Source organism: Oryctolagus cuniculus, chromosome 13, assembly GCF_964237555.1.
Source record: "Oryctolagus cuniculus chromosome 13, mOryCun1.1, whole genome shotgun sequence".
Classification (NCBI taxonomy): domain Eukaryota; kingdom Metazoa; phylum Chordata; class Mammalia; order Lagomorpha; family Leporidae; genus Oryctolagus; species Oryctolagus cuniculus.
The window spans coordinates 56,625,220-56,645,793 of record NC_091444.1 but is presented as its reverse complement, the minus strand read 5'-3'; the positions used below and the strand labels follow the sequence as shown (position 1 = coordinate 56,645,793).

The following is a 20,574-nucleotide window of genomic DNA, read 5'->3' as shown; positions in this document are numbered from 1 at the left end:
CAAGTTCTGGCTGTTCCACTTCCAATCCAGCTCTCTGCTGTGGCCTGGGAAAGTGGTAGAAGATGGCCCAAGTCCTTGGGCCCCTGCACCCATGTAGGAGACCGCAGGCTAATTGGGGAGTGAACTAGTGGATGGAAGACCTCTCTCTCTCTCTCTGCCTCTTTCTCTCACTCTCTTTCTTTTTCTCTCATTGTCTTTCTCTCTCTCTCTCTTCTGCCTCTGCCCCGCTGTGGCTCTGCCTTTCAAATAAATAAATAAATCTTTAAAAAAAATATATTTTAAAACATATTTAAACACAAGGGGGGAAAAGGAAGGAAGTTAGAGAGGTAGGAGTTGGCAATGCCCAAAAGCGAACACTATAAATATCATGAAGAATGGATTTAATGAAGAAAAGGAAAATATTCAAAATCTGAGTTTAATTAAAATTCTGAAGTCATGCAATAACAGAGCAGATTGAAAATGTTAAGACAAATTTACAGAGGAGCTCCAAGCTGACAAAAAGGAACTAGTAAGTTTCATTTCTTTCAGAAAGAGAAAAAAAGATTCAACTCCTTGGAATTATTCTCTGTATCTGAGTCTCCATTTCATGATAATTTGTCATTTAGGGATTTACAACAATAAGGATCTTTTTGTCTTTTGAGTTAAAAAAAAACTTCTTTCAAAGTTTTCTATGTGCAAAATGGAAAATAAAAAATAACATTTCCTAAATAATTCCAATTGCTTATCTCAGCTCCCCTCCCAATAATTTTCTTACCATCTTTAACATATTTAATTATCAAATGGAATTTTTAAATTGATAGAAGACCTTAGCATACTTACCTATCAGCAACCTTTGACATTTTTAACCGATGTCTATCTAACTGTATTTGCCAATATTTTATCTGAAAAGAGAGTTAGAGAATTAGTCCTCTAAGTAATGACACTTCTAGAATTTTCAACTGATATTTCAATGAATAATAGAATTTTTCATTTTGACAGACGAGGCAATTGAGAACAAAAGTACACACTCAATCAATAGAATTTCAAAGTCAGCAAAAAAAAAAAAACTTAAAGGAGAAGGCTGTTAATAGTTAACAAAAAGCAAAATCTATTTTAATGTAAACATAACCAGCATCATTTTTAGAACAGCAATGAGTTTGAATATGCTGTCTTACTTTACCAAAATGTAACTTCATTTTAAAAGTGTTATGGAAAATTTAAACATTTGTTTCATGGTGAACAACCAAATCCAGAATCACATTTTTCCCACAAATACGTAATTCAGAAAATAAATGCTTTTTATTTGTTACTATAATTTTAAAAATAAATCCTACTCCTAATATTATCCCCAGAAATCACTAATGACATGTGTTTTATGAATCATTTTACCAACTCATTACAAATATTCATGAATGTAAACACACACAGCAAACTTTAATTAAAAACTTTTCCTTCGTAATGATTATAAATGTACTAGAGAAGTATATATTATATTACTAAAAACCATATTATAACAAAATATTAGGTCTAAAGAATAAATGAGGGAAAAAACTCCATGACTATCAACCAAGAGTTATAACTATTATTTGATATGAAACATTATTCTTTGCTTTGAAATATTTCTTAGAGCCAAAATTCTATCAACCAGTGAAAGATAAGCTATATTCATCAGTGTTGATATGGGGAAACCTCAAGAGTTTGGAGAAATCAGTACTGTAGAAGAAAGAATAAGTATGTTTTCATCACAGTCATGTTACTTCACCAGATTTGGGAAATACTGTCACTTCTTCTCTCATCTTTTAAGACCGAGTTCTGGAGTACAAAATAACTATTGATGATGGAAGCATCTATAAATCAGTATACATCATTTTTAAAAATTGGTTAGAAGAGAAAGAGAAAGGATTTAGGGACATAATAGACTGAAAAGTTTTGAAAACCATTCCCAAGTATTGCTACATTTTCAAGTGACTACATACCTTATAATTAGATAGCTTCATAATTATAAATGTTCTATATGAAACAACTGCCCATACAAGTAATCTTTTAAAATAACCGCTACTGATGTCCACCATCTGCCTTTGAAGTTATTACTCTGTAAAACTTCAAAAAATCATTTTATGGATTGACTCACCTGTTGATTTAACTCATCTTCTGTTGGAGGTTTAGTTTCTGGTGTGGGAGTGTGAGTGGGACTGTGGCTTCTAATATCGTTTTGTAAACCATAGACAGACTATAACAAAACAAAAAAAAAGTCAGGACAAAATTTCATTTATATTCACAGACTTTCTTAAAACTAAATTTCTATTCTATGTTCAGTAAGGTAACTCAAAGATTATTCGATTAGGCTTCTTATCAGCCTCCACAAGGAATTGCTATCAAATATTACATGAATGTAAAATAGAAGCAGAATTCCTTTAAAAACGTGGCAAGATTATTAACTTGACAAAATAATTGAGAACAGGTAGGGAGATTGGTGATTGTGATAAAATCTGGAGGCTGAGAGTACTAAGGTGGGGAATGGCAACACTAAGTAACATTTAATGAGTATGGTTATAGAATAGGATAAAAATGTAATCACGGGGAGGAAGACTAAAAGTGGCCTGATTTTTCCATAGAATAGAATGGAGTAGTAAGAAGAGCAAGTAAGCTAAGGAATCTGCTGATTTGGTTTCTTTCTTTTTTTTAAGATTCATTTTATTTATTTGAAAGGCAGTGTGACAAAGAGAGGGAGAGACGGAGAGAGAGTTCTTCCATCTGCTGATTCACTTCCCGAGTGGCCACAACAGTTGGGCTGGATAAGAAAAAAAGCAAAGTCAAGACATTCAACTCTCCTATGAATAGGGAATTTAAAGCTCACGTGTGAATCTTATGCTAAAGATACCAGGGCATCAAGAATACCAATGATGGGGCTGGCACGGTGGCATAGCGGGTAAAGCCGCCATCTGCAATGCTGGCACCAGTTCAAGACCTGGCTGCTCCTCTTCTGATCCAGCTCTCTGCTATGGCCTGGGAAAGTAGTGGAAGATGGCCCAGGTTGTTGGGCCCCTGCACCCCCATGGGAGACCTGGAAGAAGCTCCTGGCTTCAGATCAGCGCAGCTCCAGCTGTTATAGCAAATTGGGGAGTGAACTAGCAGATAGAAGACCTCTCTCTCTCTCTCTTCTCTCTCTCTGCCTCTCCTTCTCTCCATGTGTAACTCTGACTTTCAAATAAATAATCTTAAAAAAAAAAAAAAAAGAATTCCAGGTTTCATGAACCAGAAAATTCTCCTCTTTATTCAGTGTAGTTTGAGCAGTTTCTGTTGCCTGAAACTTTCTGAAACCCCTTCCTTGAAACATGGTTTTGTTTCTCTATGATTATGAGTAGTTATCTGAGAAAACTGGGCCTGATGAAACTGGGTGTCAGTAGATAAAGACTAGAGGAATATTTATTGCTCTGGAAAGCCCCACTCCTGGGGACACTCCAAACTGCTGAGACAATGCATTGTAAGAGCGTTTCTGTGTGCTCACCACCCACCTTGTCAGAGTCCATGTGGTGCTCTGCCTGCTGCTCAGAGAATGAAGCCTAGTTTCAAAGCCCTGCCATCTGTCCAGGCAGGCTCAACCCCACTGTTTACCCACCCTTCTGTCACCTCCAAAATAAAGTCTTCTCTACTTTAACTAGCTGCCTCCTCTCCTTCTTTGAACCCTAAAATCCTAAAACCTAGTGGTTAGCTCTGGTACGTAATGCATTAAAATTAAAATTTACATATATTGCATACGAAAGTGAGGAACTGTTAAGGCTTTTATGTAGAAAAAGAAGTAACCACTAGCAGGAAAACTAGACATCCATTCATGCATTTGCTAATTGTTCTCACAGGCTTCGTATCGTAGCTGTTCACTAACACTCTACCTGTGAGATTAAGTGTTATAACATGCACATGAAGGCGATGGAAGAAGAACAAGACAGGAGTTTACTGTTATTTTCAAGGTGAGTTCTGAGGTTAAAGAAGGCAATCCAAAGTGTGAGCTCAGTCACACACACACACACACACACACACTCAAATGCTTATGTCACTTTCCTCAGGTTTGGTGTTCCAGGACACCTACAGCTACTGGTACATAGAAGGAGCCAGCTTGCGATGGCTGAATTTATGTGTCCCCCTTGTTGGGCCATGATGCCCAGATACGTAGTCAAACACTACTCTGGATTCTTTGTCTGAAGGTGTTTTCTGGATGAGATTAGCACTTAAAACAGGGGACTCTCAGTAAAGCAGACTGTCCACCAGAAAGAGGATGGGCCTCATCCAATCAGTTGAAGGTCTCAACAGACAGAAAACTAAACCTGAGATCCCCTGGGCAAGATGGAATCCTGCCTTCAGATTCCTCTTGAATTTAAGCTCCGTCTCTACCTTGCTTCTCCAGCCTGTAGTCTGCATTATCAGATTTGGTCTCACCAAACCTCCAGAATTTTGTGAGAATTCCTTAAAATCTCTTTCTTCTTCTGTTTCTTTGTGTGTGTGTATGTTCAGAAAGGTAACTCAAAGATTATTCGATTAGTCTTCTTATCAGCATCCACAAGGAATTGCTATAAAATATTACTTGAATGTAAAATAGAAGCAGAATTCCTTTAAAAATGTGGTACATTTTAAATGTACATTCATAAATGTACACACACACACACACACACACACATATATCCTAGTAGTTCCATTTTGGAGAACCCTGGCTAATGTACAATCTATTACAATACAAGTTTCATTGTCAGACTGAAGAACATCAGACATGTAGGGACCCTTAAACCTTTTCCAGGTTAGGCTAACTTTCTTCTGGCTATGCTGCACTAGCATTCTTTCATAGAGACCTGAGGGAATTCATTTTTACCTACTTTCTTCTATTTTAGCAAAGTACATTAAAATTGAAAAGGTTTTAAAACTAATTCTGCTGGCGCTGCGGCTCGCTAGGCTAATCCTCCGCCTTGCGGCACCGGCACACTAAGTTCTAGTCCCGGTCGGGGCGCCTGATCCTGTCCCGGTTGCCCCTCTTCCAGGCCAGCTCTCTGCTGTGGCCAGGGAGTGCAGTGGAGGATGGCCCAAGTGCTTGGACCCTGCACCCCATGGGAGACCAGGAGAAGCACCTGGCTCCTGCCTTCGGATTAGCGCGGTACGCTGACCACGGAGGCCATTGGAGGGTGAACCAACGGCAATGGAAGACCTTTCTCTCTGTCTCTCTCTCTCACTGTCCACTCTACCTGTCATAAAAGAAAAAAGAAAAAAAACTAATTCTAAAATCCTTAAAAATATGTAAATTCAGCCATACATCTAAGCTTTCTTTTTACATATTTTTGATAAACATGTTTGAAACTAAAGAATAAAACATCCTAAAATGAAATGTAAAATAACTCAGCTAGATGGTTACTTTAGGAATTTACTGTAAATTCACATTTATTAAATAAAAAAAATGAAAAAAATTTACTGGGTCCTTTATTCTTGTTATGACATAAAATGTCTTCAAAAATTCATGGAAAATATATATTATAAAAAAGCTATATAATGATTTTTTTGCCTTGATTCCTTTTTTTCCCAAAGAAGTCATTTATTTAATGAGTAAAGATTTCCTAAGTACAACTTTAGGAATATAGTGATTCTTCCCATCATACCTGCCCTCCCACCCCCATTTCCACCCCACCTTCTCCTCCCTCTCCATTCTCCATTAAGAAGAAGAAAAAAAAAAAAACAAAACGTCCCTCGACAAGGGCTGGCTGTTCAAGTTACTGCTTTGCAAAGTGTCAATTTCACTGCTACAGATTTCCTTGTAGGTGCTCTATTAGTTATCACAGCTCAGGGAGAACATATGGTGTTTGTCCCTTTGGGATTCGGTTATTTCACTAAATGTGATGTTTTCCAGATTCATCCGTTTGCGATATACATTGATTTTAAAAATATTTTGCACCAAAATAAGCATCTTTTAATTTAATTTTCCAGAAACTTTTTGAAGTTCCCTTGTATAATCACAATAAATATTGCTAGTAGTTCCCAAAGAAATGAAAGCAGCTCTCTACTAAAGACAGCTTCTATTTTCAAAGAAAAAAATCGTCCAGGGGTTCCACCCAACACAGTGCAGGCTTCAGGGCAATCACATAGCGAAGACAGTGGGCACAGGAGATGGCCCAGTTACAGTGGAAAGCAAATGCAGCTTCCAGATGCAGTCGGTGATCTTGACTGTGTCTGTCTATAGTCCACAACTAGATACAGAGCCTGTTCCACAGGTACAGAGTTGTGGAAGTTTCCGAGGATGGTTAAACACTTGCTTGCTGTCAACTTATTCACTGATAAAATGTCGAGACCCCTTAGAATCACATACTTTTAAAATTTCCTTTAGAACAGGTTATGTACTGAATTTGGTTTCCACCACCTTACTATGTTGAAACCCTAACCCCCAGTGTTATCTGCAGATAGGACCAGTGAGGAAGTGGCAAAGGTTGAGTGAGATCACAAGAGTGGGAACCTCATCTCAGAGAACTGGTGTCCTCCAAGGAAGAGCGAAAGACCCTGCAGCTCTTTCACTGCCTTTGTGTACACTCAGCAGAAAGGCAGGGAGAACACAGTCAGAAAGAGAGCCATCACCAGGAAGTATATTCACCAGCACCTTGATCATGGCCTTCAGTCTCTAGAACTGTGAGTTAATACATTCCTCTTGTTTAAGCCACCCGTTCCGTGGTAACTGGTGATTGGCTGCCAGAGCAGACTAACACATAGAGCTTAACATAATAATATAATTCAACACACACGCAGGCTCCTTGTTCAATGTCTGCACCCTTATTGGACTTGGGTTGGGTTCTATTTACTGGGAAATACTTGAAGACCAGTACATGTCTGGTGTACAGTTTAGCTTCATCAATTTTGCTGACTGAATGGAATAAACAGTTCCTAAGCAAATATGAGTTAAAGCATCATTGGTGATAATTCTAAAAGACGAATCAGTCGATATGCTTTCATGTAAGGAAACCATTGTTACCAGCGCAGAGTCTAGCAAATTCAACATTTCTGACTCCCAGAAGTTGTTATTTATCAATAGGCGAGATTTGTCTTTTTTCAATTGTGGAAAAAGAGGGTATGCCTGCTACTTGCTGTGTGATTTTTTTTTCCAGAACCTTATCTTCCTCTGGTTAATTTAGCCTTGTTTTCCTACTATTATTGAGGCACAGGAAATTAGGCTACATCGCAGACAAACTGGACTAGAACTCATGGTTCTCTTTACAGCACTTCACCTTGTAGTGCCTCCTGTGTTTCCATCATTAAGTGCGTGTGGATGGTATGTAAAGGGTAGCACTAAATGAAAGCTTTCCACACTTTGTAAAAGAAGGATGTTAGAAGCAGAACAGGTAAGATATTGGTACGGGTTACAGTTACTAACAGGGCGTGAATGATCTCTTTATCAGGTTTAAGGTCTATGTTGTTAATCCATGCATTTCTCTCAATCACAGCATGTCTGAGACAGTATGCATTCTGGCAAACACCACACACAATAAGGTATTCTGAAGAATACCTCTCAACAACTCAGAAAATAGTGAGATGGTGACTTCATCCACTTGGCAAGCCGGCAGCCTTTTTGAATTCTTTCTGGCCAAGCTAGTTCCCAGGGTACACAGGATGTGCTGTGAGCAGAGGGTGAAAGGAAGAGAGTACAGTCATCCCCACGAGGGACCAGCAGCTGGGCCTGCTTTGGTCTGCCTTTGCGTGTGTCTCTCAGAGCCTTTGAGCACTGCATCTGAGTGTGTTCTGTGGCACTTCCCTAGGGCTTCTTTATCATGATATCAAGAAAAACTGCCTGCAACTGAAACAGAAATAATAATAAAGGTGCTGGACTATATTGGGAACTTTGAACACGATGCCATGTTCAAAGTCTGGTGGTAGAAGACAAAGAACACCAAATAAGACTACAAAAACATGTGCAGTTTTAGTTTAGCCCAACGTATGGGCACATTCAGGAGTAATGTTATGGTTATAAGGAAAAAGACACAGAAAAAAATGACACTGAGTGCGATGCCATGCCTTAATCCAACAGGGCCAACCTGCTTTGTGCTCAGTGACTGCTGGAGGGCAGACATTCTGATACGTACATGAATGATAAACATGCCTTCTATGTGCATGTGTTGCTTTAAAAAATGTAGAGGGGCTGGCATTATGGCTTAGTGGGTTAAGCTCTGCTTGCATGGGGACATCCCATAGTGGAGTGCCAGTTGGAGTCTCAGCTGCTCTGCTTCTAATCCACCTTCCTGCTTATGTGCCAGAGGGTGCAGTGTAAAGTGGCCAAGTATTTGGGCCACTGCTACCCATAGATTTACTGGCTCCTGGCTTCAGCCTGGTCTAGTCCTGTGTTGTTGCAGCCATTTGGGGAGTGACCCAGGGAATAAAAGATTTCTGTTACTCCCTTTCTCTCTGTTGCTCTGCCTTTCAAATAAATCATTAAAAATATATAGATACTATCGCCATGCATTTCCAAAAAGATATTTGAAAGTAAGTGAATTCAGAAGTTTTTTTAAAGATTTATTTCTTTATTTTGAAAGTCGGAGTTACAGAGAAAGAGAGAGAGACAGAGAGATTTTCCATCCACTGGTTCACTCCCTTGGTGGCCACTACCACCAGAGCTGAGTCAGGCCAAAGCCAGGAGCCAACAGCTTCATAAGAGTCTCCCACGTGGGTGGCAGGGGTCCAAACACCTGGGTCATCTGCTGCTGCTTTTCTAGGTCACTAGCAAGAAGCTGGACTGGAAGTGGAGCAGCTGGGACACGAACCAGTGCCCATATACGATGCTGGCATCACAAGCAGCTGCCTCACCTGCTATGCCACAACAGCGGCCTCAAGTTTTTGCTTTTTGTTTTTTTAATTAAGAATTCTTTCACAGTGCCGGCCCTGTGGCACAGAGGGTAAACCTGCCGCCTGTGGCGCTGGCATCCATATGGGTGCCAATTCGAGCTCCAGCTACTCCACTTCCGATTCAGTTCACTGCTAATGATCTGGAAAAGCAGCTAAGATGGCCCAAGCGCTTCAGCACCCGCACCCATGTGGGAGACCTGAAGAAGCTCCTGGCTTCTGCTTCGGCCTGGCCCAGCTCCGGCAGTTGTGGCCATTTGGGGAGTGAACCAGTGGATAGAAGAACTCTCTCTGTCTTTCAAATAAATAAATAAATCTTTTTAAAAAAGAATTCTTTCAACAGACATTGAAATACACTACCTATCCTCTTTTTTTTTTTTTTTTTTTTTTTTTTTTTTTTTTTTTTGACAGGCAGAGTTAGACAGTGAGAGAGAGTGAGACAGAGAGAAAGGTCTTCCTTCTGTTGGTTCACCCCCCAAAATGGCCGCCATGGCTGGCGCACTGTGCCGATCTGAAGCCAGGAGATACACTCCCTATCTTACGGTTACGTCACAGAATTGTGATGTTAAAAGGAGGACAGAGTTTTCATACTGTTTTTCCTTAGATTTTGTTCTAAAAATGTCCGTTCTGCATCAGTGTCACTGTTTCTCGGGTGACCTCCATCTCCTTTCACTCATCTGTGGGTACATGCAGGTGATGTGCTTCCCCATGGTGGAGAACAGAGGGGAGTTCTCCCTTTCTTTCATCTCCTCCTGTCAGAGCCAGTCAGCACCTCCGTTCTGCCCTGGGACCCTGACAAGCTTGAGAATTGGGTCAGGGCTATTTCCTGAGCAGACAGGGGCTGACAGGACATCAGGAAGAGCGTATGTGCTCTACAAAATGGGAGAAAAATGTTCTGGTGCCTGAAATTCTATAAACAGGGCAACTCAGCACCAAGATCAGCACAGCAGACATTGGTTTTACCTTGCGTGTTTTGTGTGGGTTTCTCATTCTGGATGACTTCTTAATGTCCACTTCAGTAGTATTTACACAGCCAGGCTGGAAATGAAAACAGAGACACAAAGGAATCTTTGAGTGTGAACGTTCTGACCGACCAGCACATTCATTAATGACTCACGATCCAGAACTTAAGCAAACTCCAACGTAAGGCAAGTCCCAGGGAGGTAATGGCTTGCGTCAGCACAAGCGAGTCATAAAATTCTAACACCCTTTCATCCCTCACATTTAAAAGTCTTCAGATATCATTTTCAAATAGTTTCTGGACAACACAGGAAAAAGAAATACTTGGGCTTTGCATGGGAAAAAAGGATGTTGACATTTATAGCTGCTGACTCCATGGAGAATGCAAGGGCATCCAGCAAGGGTGCTAGCCCTTGGTGATGTCTACACACAGCCTCCTACAGAATGTACCCTCTTTATGCATTGTGACACTATTATTAGATGGTTGCTTGATTTCCCCAAGTAGGAAAACGAAAATAGCATTGAGTCACACCAGCTCAAATCCCAGAGTGAATTTTCTTTATAGTGATTATGATATGCATTGACTGGGAATGCTTGTTTTCCAAAGACAGAATGTGCAGTAAAGTTTGGTTAAAATGAGAAACAGGAAGAAGTAAACTGGTAATAACCTACCATGCATCCTCCTACAAACATCTAATTTTTTCCTTTTCCTTTCCCTCAGATGGATGAATTCCTTTAAATGGGAATTGCATGAAAGCTATGGGCAGTCTACCTCTGGCTTTCTGACAATCTCTTGAGTCCCATTACTGTTCCTCTGCCAGAATTATTGTTCTGTTGCACAGAAACAATTAGCAATGAGCATCTTCTATATTTGGAGGAGAGGGAAGAAGATGAGAGAAGAGACAGTGGTGGGGAGACACTATGAATAAGGGACCGGAGAAGAAAGAAGATTCAAAATTGTGCAGTTTATTATGTCCAGAAAGGACCTTAGGACTTCACTTTTCCCTGAGACATGGTTAGAAACTGATGGCTACACGGTTTGTTTCTTACTGACTTTCATGTGGTTGGTATAGGATTTAGGGATCTCTAGAATTAGCCAAAAGCATCAAGTTGCACATCTCTGCTCAAATTCTCTATTTCTTTCCAAAGATTGCAAGAAAATTAAAGCATTAGATGCTCTTCAATGTGACTGCAGAGAAACTCTGAAGGTGGAAGTCCTTGTGGAATTGGGAAGGGGTTAGGAGGAGGTAAAAAGGCAGTGTTGATGTAGTCAAAGAAATGAGAAGCTCTCTACAACCACTGGTGGTCAATGGAGATTAGCTCTTTTCCTTATGATGACACGGGTATATTTTCATGCAAGAGTCCTCTCCTGATAGCACAGGCATTCTGACAAAACTAACAATTAAAGAAGAAACAAGGAAAGCACTATCTCAGAAATTTTTCACTAAGGTTCCATGTGAAAGGTATTTATACTGAACACACTTGTACCTTACACTATAAACATTAAATAAATTATATGTTTGGCTTGCATGCCCATCCTGAAGTAGAAATAACTGGTTAAGCATGGTGATCAGCTTGGCAGTGTAGGAGGAATTGAGTGCTCCCAGCTGGGTGGGATTTATTTACTGACACTGAGAAATTTGCTTAAACTCTCCCAACATCAGGTTGCTTGGTATCCAACATTCTGATTTGATTATCCTGTGGTTTGACTAGGCACTAGTTTTTTTTAAAAAATGACCCCTGATGATTTTAATATGCAGTCATATTTCACAACCACTGATGTAAATGTAACAAAGATAATGGTTTGCAATTGTTAAAGCATTGTGTATTCATTTCCTGTTATATTTCATTTCAGTATTCCATGCCTGAACCTGAGCCATTGGGCAAAGGGAGACACTAAAATTCTTTATTCTCCTACAGATATATCAGGAGTCAAGTATGGCAAGACAGGTCATCAAGATTCTCTTCTTTATGTTAAAGGGGGGAATGACTAAGAGACAATATCCAGGAAGAAGATGGCACATCCCTTCATGATCCAGTGAAAAAGAGAAACAAAGAGCTTAGTAGCTACTCATTTTTCTCCTCGAGGAAAAAAATTCTAGAAGGATTGGGAGGGATTGACACAAATGTCCTGGCAAGCATAAGGAAGCCCGAAGGGTAGCCATTCCCATACTCATGGAAGAAATCCCACATGTGATCCTATCTAGCATGGATCTCTACTATCAAGCTGCTGTTCATAAGGAAAGTGGCAGGCAAGGCATTCAGATTTTTGTGGCATGCCTCACAGTAATGGACACAAGGGTTCTGTAGGCAGGCAGATGCCTGAGGTGAGGACAATTGCCACAGTGCACAGGGACTTTAAGCTGGGGACAGATGCCTGGAACACAGCCTCCAGCAACAAGAGCCACAAGAATGAGATGGGTTTACAGCAGTCCTAGGAAGAGACCCTGCCGGCCTAGGTGACGTTAAAGTCAACAAGGATCTGAAATGTGTCTAAGGATGTTTGCACAAGATTCGCAAAACACAGTCTCTCTCTCTCCCAAACTGTTATCTATAAGCAACCTTGGAGAGCAGCAGGGAAAGGCTGAGGAAAACTGAGTGTGAACATCCATCCAAAAGTGACCACGACATTTAAGCTGATGAATTAAATTATGTTAGCACACAGTGCATGTCTTCAAGCAGGTTCTCAGGAAAACAGACCAATTGTACAAAGTACAAAAACTTTATTTTCTGTACACAACTCAACTAAATGAACTCTGAAACTTCTTCCATACTAAGCTGGAGTCTAAGTAAATTTTACTTCATGTCCCATGAGACAATTTAAAAATGACCTCAGAAATTGTGTTAACTATTGAAGGCATGAAATGGGAAAAAAATTTCTCCCATAGGAGCATATCTGACTAGCACTCTCAAAAAAGTACATTTTTATCCTCGAATTTCAAAGTTATGATCTTAGAAATACAATTAATGTACCATTAGTAGACATCTGAAATCCCTACTTGAGTCAATTATGTATACCACTAATCTGTAAATCAACAAGAAAGTATTGATTCTAAAAACAAATGTTAGTAAGTAATGATACATTTTATAATCTGACCTCCATCCCTAGAAAGCAAAACATACCAGTTCAAAATTTGTTGCTAATGGATGAATTATTAAACTAGTAAACTGGACCTCAGATGCTTCTCACTAGCCTCCAGCTTCCTGTCATATTTAGAGTTTCATGGGACAGCTAATTGTTATACAGAGCTACAGTATCTAAGTTAACAAGTCAATTCTTAAAGATTAAAAAAGCATGTATGCCCAAAATTATGGAATACACTTCTGAATGAGTTAAGGTCATTGCCTCATGCTGATAACCCCTGAACAACTACTTTTAGAAGTCAGGCACTGTGGAGAATGAAGTATGGCAATGCGCTTTTTTAAAAAAAAAATTATATTTATTCAAGAGATATTTCTTTCTGAACCTAATTGTCAGATCTTGTGATAATAAAGGAACAACTACACCGCAGCAAGCTTTCAATGTAGGACAACAGACACAAGATTAATTGCAATATGGGAACAAAATGACTAGGTAGAAGTTGATATGGAGCATTATATAAGAACAGAATATTCCAAACACCCATTTTTATGTACATTATGTTGTTAAGGCAAATAAATATTTTTGAGCATTTGTTTATCCCAATAAGATCATGCTGTCCTTGACTCTTTTTAAAAAAGTGTCAATTATCTTTTTGAAGTATATATAATAGGTACCACTAGCTGGCACCAGATCCACATAAAATGTTATACATAAATAGATTTTCTGAAGAACTAGACATTGCTTCCCAGTAAGATATAAGTAACATAATAACATTATCATTGCCACACAGGCTCTCCATAGAAAAGTCAAATATGTACTATTTACTGGATACATATTAAGTACATAGTAATGTTGAATTTAAGGAATAGTAAAATGCTATTTACATTGGCTTACAAGAGAGTCATAAGTCATGCCTAATGATTCAGAAGTGAATGTCTTTTCCACAGACCTAAGCTGTGTTGTAACATTATTATATTATTTATTAGAAAGTAGATTTTAATGTCATGAAATTCATTCTCAAAGGAGCAAAAGGAGTAAATCATTGAGAAATATTATTGCTACAGTGTTTGTGTGTCTTCACCAGGAGGAAAACAGAACTTAGAGTTCTTGCTTTCATTATGAACAGTTTTTTTTTTTTTAAGAGACTCTAAATACCATTTAGTTCTTTCCATGGCACAACGCATTTTTGTTACTTGTAGCAGACAGCAAACTTGCTGTTTAGCACAATTCCAGACTTCTGTGAAGAGCAGCAGAGTGGAGCAGACAGAACAGCTCTCTTTAAATTTAATCACTCTAGCTGACATGTCACTGAGTAAATATGTCCTAAATGACACCTGAGTAGAGATGTAAGACAGATTGGCAAATAGAGCTTATTGTAAGAAATATGCATGCTTTGGATGTTATTTGAAAATTGTGGGGGAGTGTGCTTGCACAGACATTAAGGCACCATTTGGGACACGAGCATCGCATATCAGAGTACCCAAGTTCTAGTCCCAGCTCAGATTCCATTTCAGCTTCCTGCTAGTGTGCACCCTGGGAGGCAGTAAGTGATAGCTCCATTGGATGCTTGTCATCCATGTGGAAGATCTGGATTCAGTTCTCAGATTTTGGTTTCAGCTTGGCCCAACATAGTTATTGTGGGCATTTGGGAAGTGAACCAGTAGATGAGAGATCTCTGTCTCTCTCTTTCTTTCAAATAAATAAAACATAAGTAAATTTAAAAAATTTTTAAAGTTTGATTTTTGGGAGAATTAAGAGTTTATAAAGACACACATTAATAAAGTTATTAGTTCAATTATAATTAAATTAATGAAAAAGATTAGGTTCTTTGTAACAGTGCAATTAAAATTCAAAGTTTAGTTATTATACCTCAGTTGAAATGATCTCTTTTTCTCACATAAAGTTATAATAGATTTTAAAGTACTAAGTCTCAGGATATACTCTTTTGAAAGATCCAATTTAAGGTTTCCTGTATGTTCTCATGGAGTTTCTAGATTGGCTCAATCTGGGATCCTTCCAGCCCTCCTGATTCACCTACTTATCAAGTCCTACACACAAAGTAAAGGAAGTTGTTGGAGGAAATTACCCTGCAATTCATTCCAATCATCCCTTACTATATATTTCATAATTTTGAGTCTTATTCAGTCGCATTTGCTGATGACAGATTCTTGGCTATGTTATTCCAGTTCAGTGTGAGCTAAGAATCATTCTGTGTGTCCAAGGGGCAGAGGAAGAAAGCTGTGGCAAAGAGGAGGCACTCAAACTAAGTCAACCTGGAGTGTTGACCCCAAGCTGCTTGTAGTGGAATTCATAGAATATGCTAAGAGCTTTGATTTAATTTTAATCATAAGGGAAAGCCACAGGGGTGTACTTATTTATTTATTATTATTTAAATAAATAAATAAATATTATTTAAATAAATAAATAAATTTGAGAGAGACCATGTTCCTATTTGCTACTTAACTCCCCAAATGCCCCCCAACAGCTGAGGCTGAGCCAGGCTGAAGTTGGAAGCCAAGAACTCAGTCCAGGTCTCCCACATGAGTGGCAGAGACCCAACTACATGAGCCATCATTGGCTTTCCACCAGGGTGCATATTAGCAGGAAGCTGCAACTGGGAGTGGAGCTGAGACAGGTACTCTCAATGGGATGCACGTGTTCCAATTCACAGCCTAGCTGGTAGGTCAGGCTTCAAAGAAGCCTGAGCTTCTTTGGAGAGTTTTAAACAGAGGAGAGACTTCAGGGATTTCTTTTTCTTTTTTTAAAAACTCACTCAGACCTCATATCCTTCACAAAAATTAGCTCAAGATTAATCATAGAACTAAACATAAAATGAAAACTCTATTATTCTTGCAAGTTAACACAGGAGATAATCTACTACTTCACTCCCAAATCCCGAATGTCCACAACAACCAGGACTGGGTAAAGCTGAAATAAGAAACCAGTAACTCCATCTGGGTTTCCAATGTGCATGGCAGGAACCCAAGTTCTTGGGCAATCACCTGCTGCCTTCCAGACCCATAGATGGTAAGATGGATTGGAAACAGAGGCTAGACTCAGTCCCAGATCCTCCCATGTGGGATGCAGATGTCCCAAGCAATGGCTTAACCTACTGTGTCACAATGCCTGCTCCTGGTGATAACTTTTTATTTACAACACAAAGGCATAATTCATGAAAGAAATAATTGATAACTCAAATTTCCTGAAACTTAGAATTTTCTGTTCTGTAAAATACACTCTCCAAAAAAAAAAAAAAGCATGATGAAGAAAATTTTCCAAAAAAAAAAAAAAAAGATATATGAAAAGGGGTTGTTATCTAAAATATGTAAGGGCCACTTAAAACTCAACAATAAGAAAATGCACAACCTGATTAAAAAATGTACAAAATCTGAAGAATCACCTCACCAAAAAGATTTACAAATAGCAATAAGCATATGAAAAAAGATCAGCATACATGTTATTAGGTTAATACAAATTAGAAAAATAGGACACCACTGTACACCTATTAGAATGGCCAAAACCCAGAATAGTGACACCACCAAATGCTGATGCAAATGCGGAGCAATAGGAACACTTGTTCATTGCCAGTAAGAATGCAAAATGGTACCGTCTCTTTGCAAAGACACTCTGGCAGTTTCTTACAAAGCTAAACATAGTTTTACTATACAATCCAGCAATCACACTCCTGGTATCTATGCAAAGGAGCTGTAAACTTAGGTTCATACAAAACCCTGTACTCTAATATAATGGCTTTATTCATCATTGCCAAAACTTTGAAGGAATCAGGGTGTCCTTTGGTAGGTGAATATATAAATTAAATGTGACACATCCAGACAACGGAATATCATCTAACATCAAAAAGAAACAAGCTAGCAAGCTACATACACAAAAATTGATAAATCTTAAATGCATATTACAAGTGAAGAATGCCACTCTGAAAAATCTACATGCTGTACCATTCTAATCATAAAACACTCAGGAAAAGGTAAAATTATGTAAAAATTTTAATGGTTGCTAGAATTTAGGGTAGGAGTGTTATGTATGAACAGGATGAACACAGGGGAGTTTTGGGGTATTGAAACTGCTCTGTTTGAGAGTGAAATTGTGACTACATGCTATTATACAATTCTCACAGCTCACAGAATGTGCACCACCAAGAATGAATACTGATGTAAACTATGGACTTTGAGTGATAATGATGGGTCAATGTCAGATCACTGATGGAGAGATAGACCACTCTGGTGGAGAATGTTGATAGTGAAAGAGACTATGCATACGTGGGTGCAGGCTGTATATAAGAATCCTTTGTGCGTTCTGCTCAATTTACTGTTAACCTAAAACTTCTTAAAAAATAGATCATTAACGGAAAAAAATCTCAGCAGTCATTTTTTACTTTGGTCGTGGATTAACAGGATCAGATCAGAGCAAAAGTAGAAACCAAGGGACCAGTTAGAAGGTTATTGCATTTATTCAGGCAAGAGACCATGGCGACACTGATTTATGTTGCCCACATTAGAGATGATATGAAGTGATTCACTTCAGAACTATTTTGAAGCTGTAATGATGATGATGATGATAAAACCATCCTCAATAGCCTGGTTGGGGAGCAGGCTGGGGAAAAGCTGGTGGTCAAGGGTGACTCCTAGTTTTTCACAGCACGGTGAAGTGGCGCCTTCTATGGAGAAGAGAGGAATTAAGGATGCCTCCTGAGTTGCATTTACATAAAATGTTAGTCTTTAATGTATTGTTTTATATCATATCTAGCTGTTTATACCACAGCCATCAAGATTCATGACTCAGACCATTTCCAACACAAGTGCTGGTATGGTAGTAATCTGTCCCTGGCCCATACTTCGGTACCATTTCCTTTTGGCATCAGCATTAGTGATATGAACATACCCTGAACTTGCAACATTAATATTTGATGATCTGGTTGAGCAATTTCCCATTACTTGCAGCCTCTACTATGCTTACCTAAATTCTACAGTGGACCTATTTCATTCTCTTAATGTTCTCTGATTGAAATCAAACCACTTCAGCCAAATATCTAGGAACTATCTCTGCATCCTTCTATGGCAGTCTCTTTTCATTGAATGTGGGCACAACCACAGACTGCCATAGTTCAAAAGTGTTACCAGGAGGTCTCCAATGAATGTTTGCCTATAGTTTCTTTACAATGGTCTTACCCATCTTTAGTGCTCAGTTTTAAAACAGATAAAATGTCCTCTGTTAGAACTGCTTCAAGTCACTTGGTAGAAGTGATGTTTGATGCTATCATAATTAAGATAGAAACTCCTGATGGAAAAAGTAAAAGACTTGAGGCAGGTACGCATGGATACTCCTTTTCTATTACACCTGGCCTACTGTGCACCTGAGTAATGATCTCCTTCACCTACTAGGATCTTTTCTTTTCCCTACCAAAATCTTGCTGCAGTGTGCAGACATGCAAAGTTCTCAACTGGGGGATAAAAAAAGGCCCCTCTTATATTTGAAATTCATCATATGTGTTCCCCCTGGTCCATGTCCTGAGTTGGAATATGAAGCACTATCATAGCCATCAGTGAAATTGCATTTTGATTCATTATATGTTCTTGCTCTCTGGTATCTCATTCATTGGTGAGTGAGTAGCAACACAGAGTTTGGGGATCATTGGTTCATGGGCTTAGTGCCATCAGATGCTTTAAACATTTTTATTTTGACCCATAATGTGTTTGCTAAATACAGGAGTTAAGGAGTGAAATCTGTATAATCTTGATGATAACAAAAATTTCTCTAGTGTAAAAGTGAAGCATCAAGAAATAGGAAAATGGGCTGATTGCTGAATTGGTGAAAACAATTTTTAATTTTGTAGACATTGCTGTTGTTAGTACTGGTGATCTAAATTGTATGTTTTAAGGACTTAACAGAACCAAACAAAATCCCTTAGAGCATTAAGTAAGTCACAGTTAATTCAAAAGGCCTACAATAATTGTTGTAATGGATATCAGTGGGAAAACTGGAAAATGATAAAATGAGTTTGTCAAAATCATCATATATTGGAATTTACCTTTAATTATCATAGCAGCCCCAAATTATGAAGGATACAGGAGGTTCCTAAATCATATGTTGCCAAGTGAAAACAAGTGTGCCTCCCTGTCTTAGTCTATTCAAACTGCTATAACAAAACACCATAACCTACATGGCTCATCTGCAGCACAAATATATTTCTCCTAGTTTTACAGACTTGGAAATCTGAGAAGGATTGCTCTCTGTTTCACGTGGAAGGTGCTATGTTACTGCACCCTCACATGGTGGAAGGGGAAGGTGCTCTTTTATGAGGGCACTAATCCTTTTCATAAGGGCTCCACTGTTATGATCTACTCACCTTGCAAAGACTGAATATCTTACATCATCTTAGAGGCTAAGATCAATATCATCTTAGGGGCTAAGAATTCAACATGAATTACAAGTGCGGGAAGGGGCCCTACCATTCAATCTTTTTTTTTTTTTTTTATTTGACAGGTAGAGTTATAGACAGTGAGAGAGAGAGACAGAGAGAAAGGTCTTCCTTCCGTTGGTTCACTCCCCAAATGGCTGCTACAGCTGGCGCTGCGCCGCCAATTCGAAGCCAGGAGCCAGGTGCTTCTTCCTGGTCTTCCATGCGGGTGCAGGGCCCAAGCACTTGGGCCATCCTCCACTGCTCTCCCGGGCCACAGCAGAGAACTGAAGTGGAAGAGGAGCAACTCGGACTAGAACCCAGCGCCCATATGGGATGCTGGTGCCACAGGCAGAGGATAACCAAGTGAGCCACGGCGCCGGCCCCCTACCATTCAGACAATAGCATTCTCTTTACAGAACAGACAGAAAGAAGAGCTGTCTGCAACACCAAAGATTTAGCAAAATCTCTATAAAGAAGAAAATTAATTTCAAAGATATCTTCTTTTGCATTAAACTTGACTTCAAAAAGGAGTAAAATATAAGTATTCTAATCATTGGTGAGACTGGAAACGAAGGGTTCACATAAAGTTCTTTACAAGATAACATATTTATTGCTAAGAGCCAAAATAACATTTTATTTTCACTGTTGGGGAAAAAGTCTAAAATAATCCTCACATAGTCCCTGCATTCATACATAATCATATCCAAAAAGTGCAATCTTTTCTTGATGACTCAAGGTCATCATTAGCAACATGATTTAGTTTGCTATCCATATAACAGCAATGCCCATGAAGCTAGATGGTTCTAATTTCTAATACTTTCTGAACTTTTGGGTCATTTTATGCAACTTTCAGTGCCGCTGCCTTCTCCCAGTTACTTGTCACTTCCATGTTCTCAGTGTCCTTGCCTCTAGTGACATCTCATCATCCCTATTTCATTACTTGGGTTCTGATGCATGGTAGGAAACCAGCCAAATACTACTTTGACACAGCATCTCACATTTCAGCAGATGAACCAGTCAAAGCACTTGAGTTAAGACTGTGGGAGTTTTAGCTACTTTGATTAAGAGTTTTCCAGTTTATTTCACTGAATTCTGGAAGAATTAGATTTTGAAATACGTGATGTAGGAAGTATAAAAACTGTTACAAATGAAATGTGGACAATTTCTCAGGGTATCTTTCAAAAAATTTACTGAGACATAAGTATTAAATAAGCCAGGTAAGGGGGTTGGAAGTAGATAAAGTCAACTGTTATCTACAGTTCTAAGATAGATGATGGCACAA

At 38.9% G+C, this 20,574-nt stretch overlaps 1 protein-coding gene across 1 annotated transcript in view; it reads right to left on the bottom strand.

The window, feature by feature from the left end:
* RGS7 (regulator of G protein signaling 7) overlaps window positions 1-20,574 on the bottom strand; it is a 495,913-nt gene that overhangs the window by 29,382 nt on the left and 445,957 nt on the right. Inside the window, 3 exon segments of the mRNA XM_051821475.2 lie at window positions 820-881; window positions 2,111-2,209; window positions 9,796-9,870. Of these exon segments, the coding sequence (XP_051677435.1) occupies window positions 820-881; window positions 2,111-2,209; window positions 9,796-9,870 (236 nt within the window).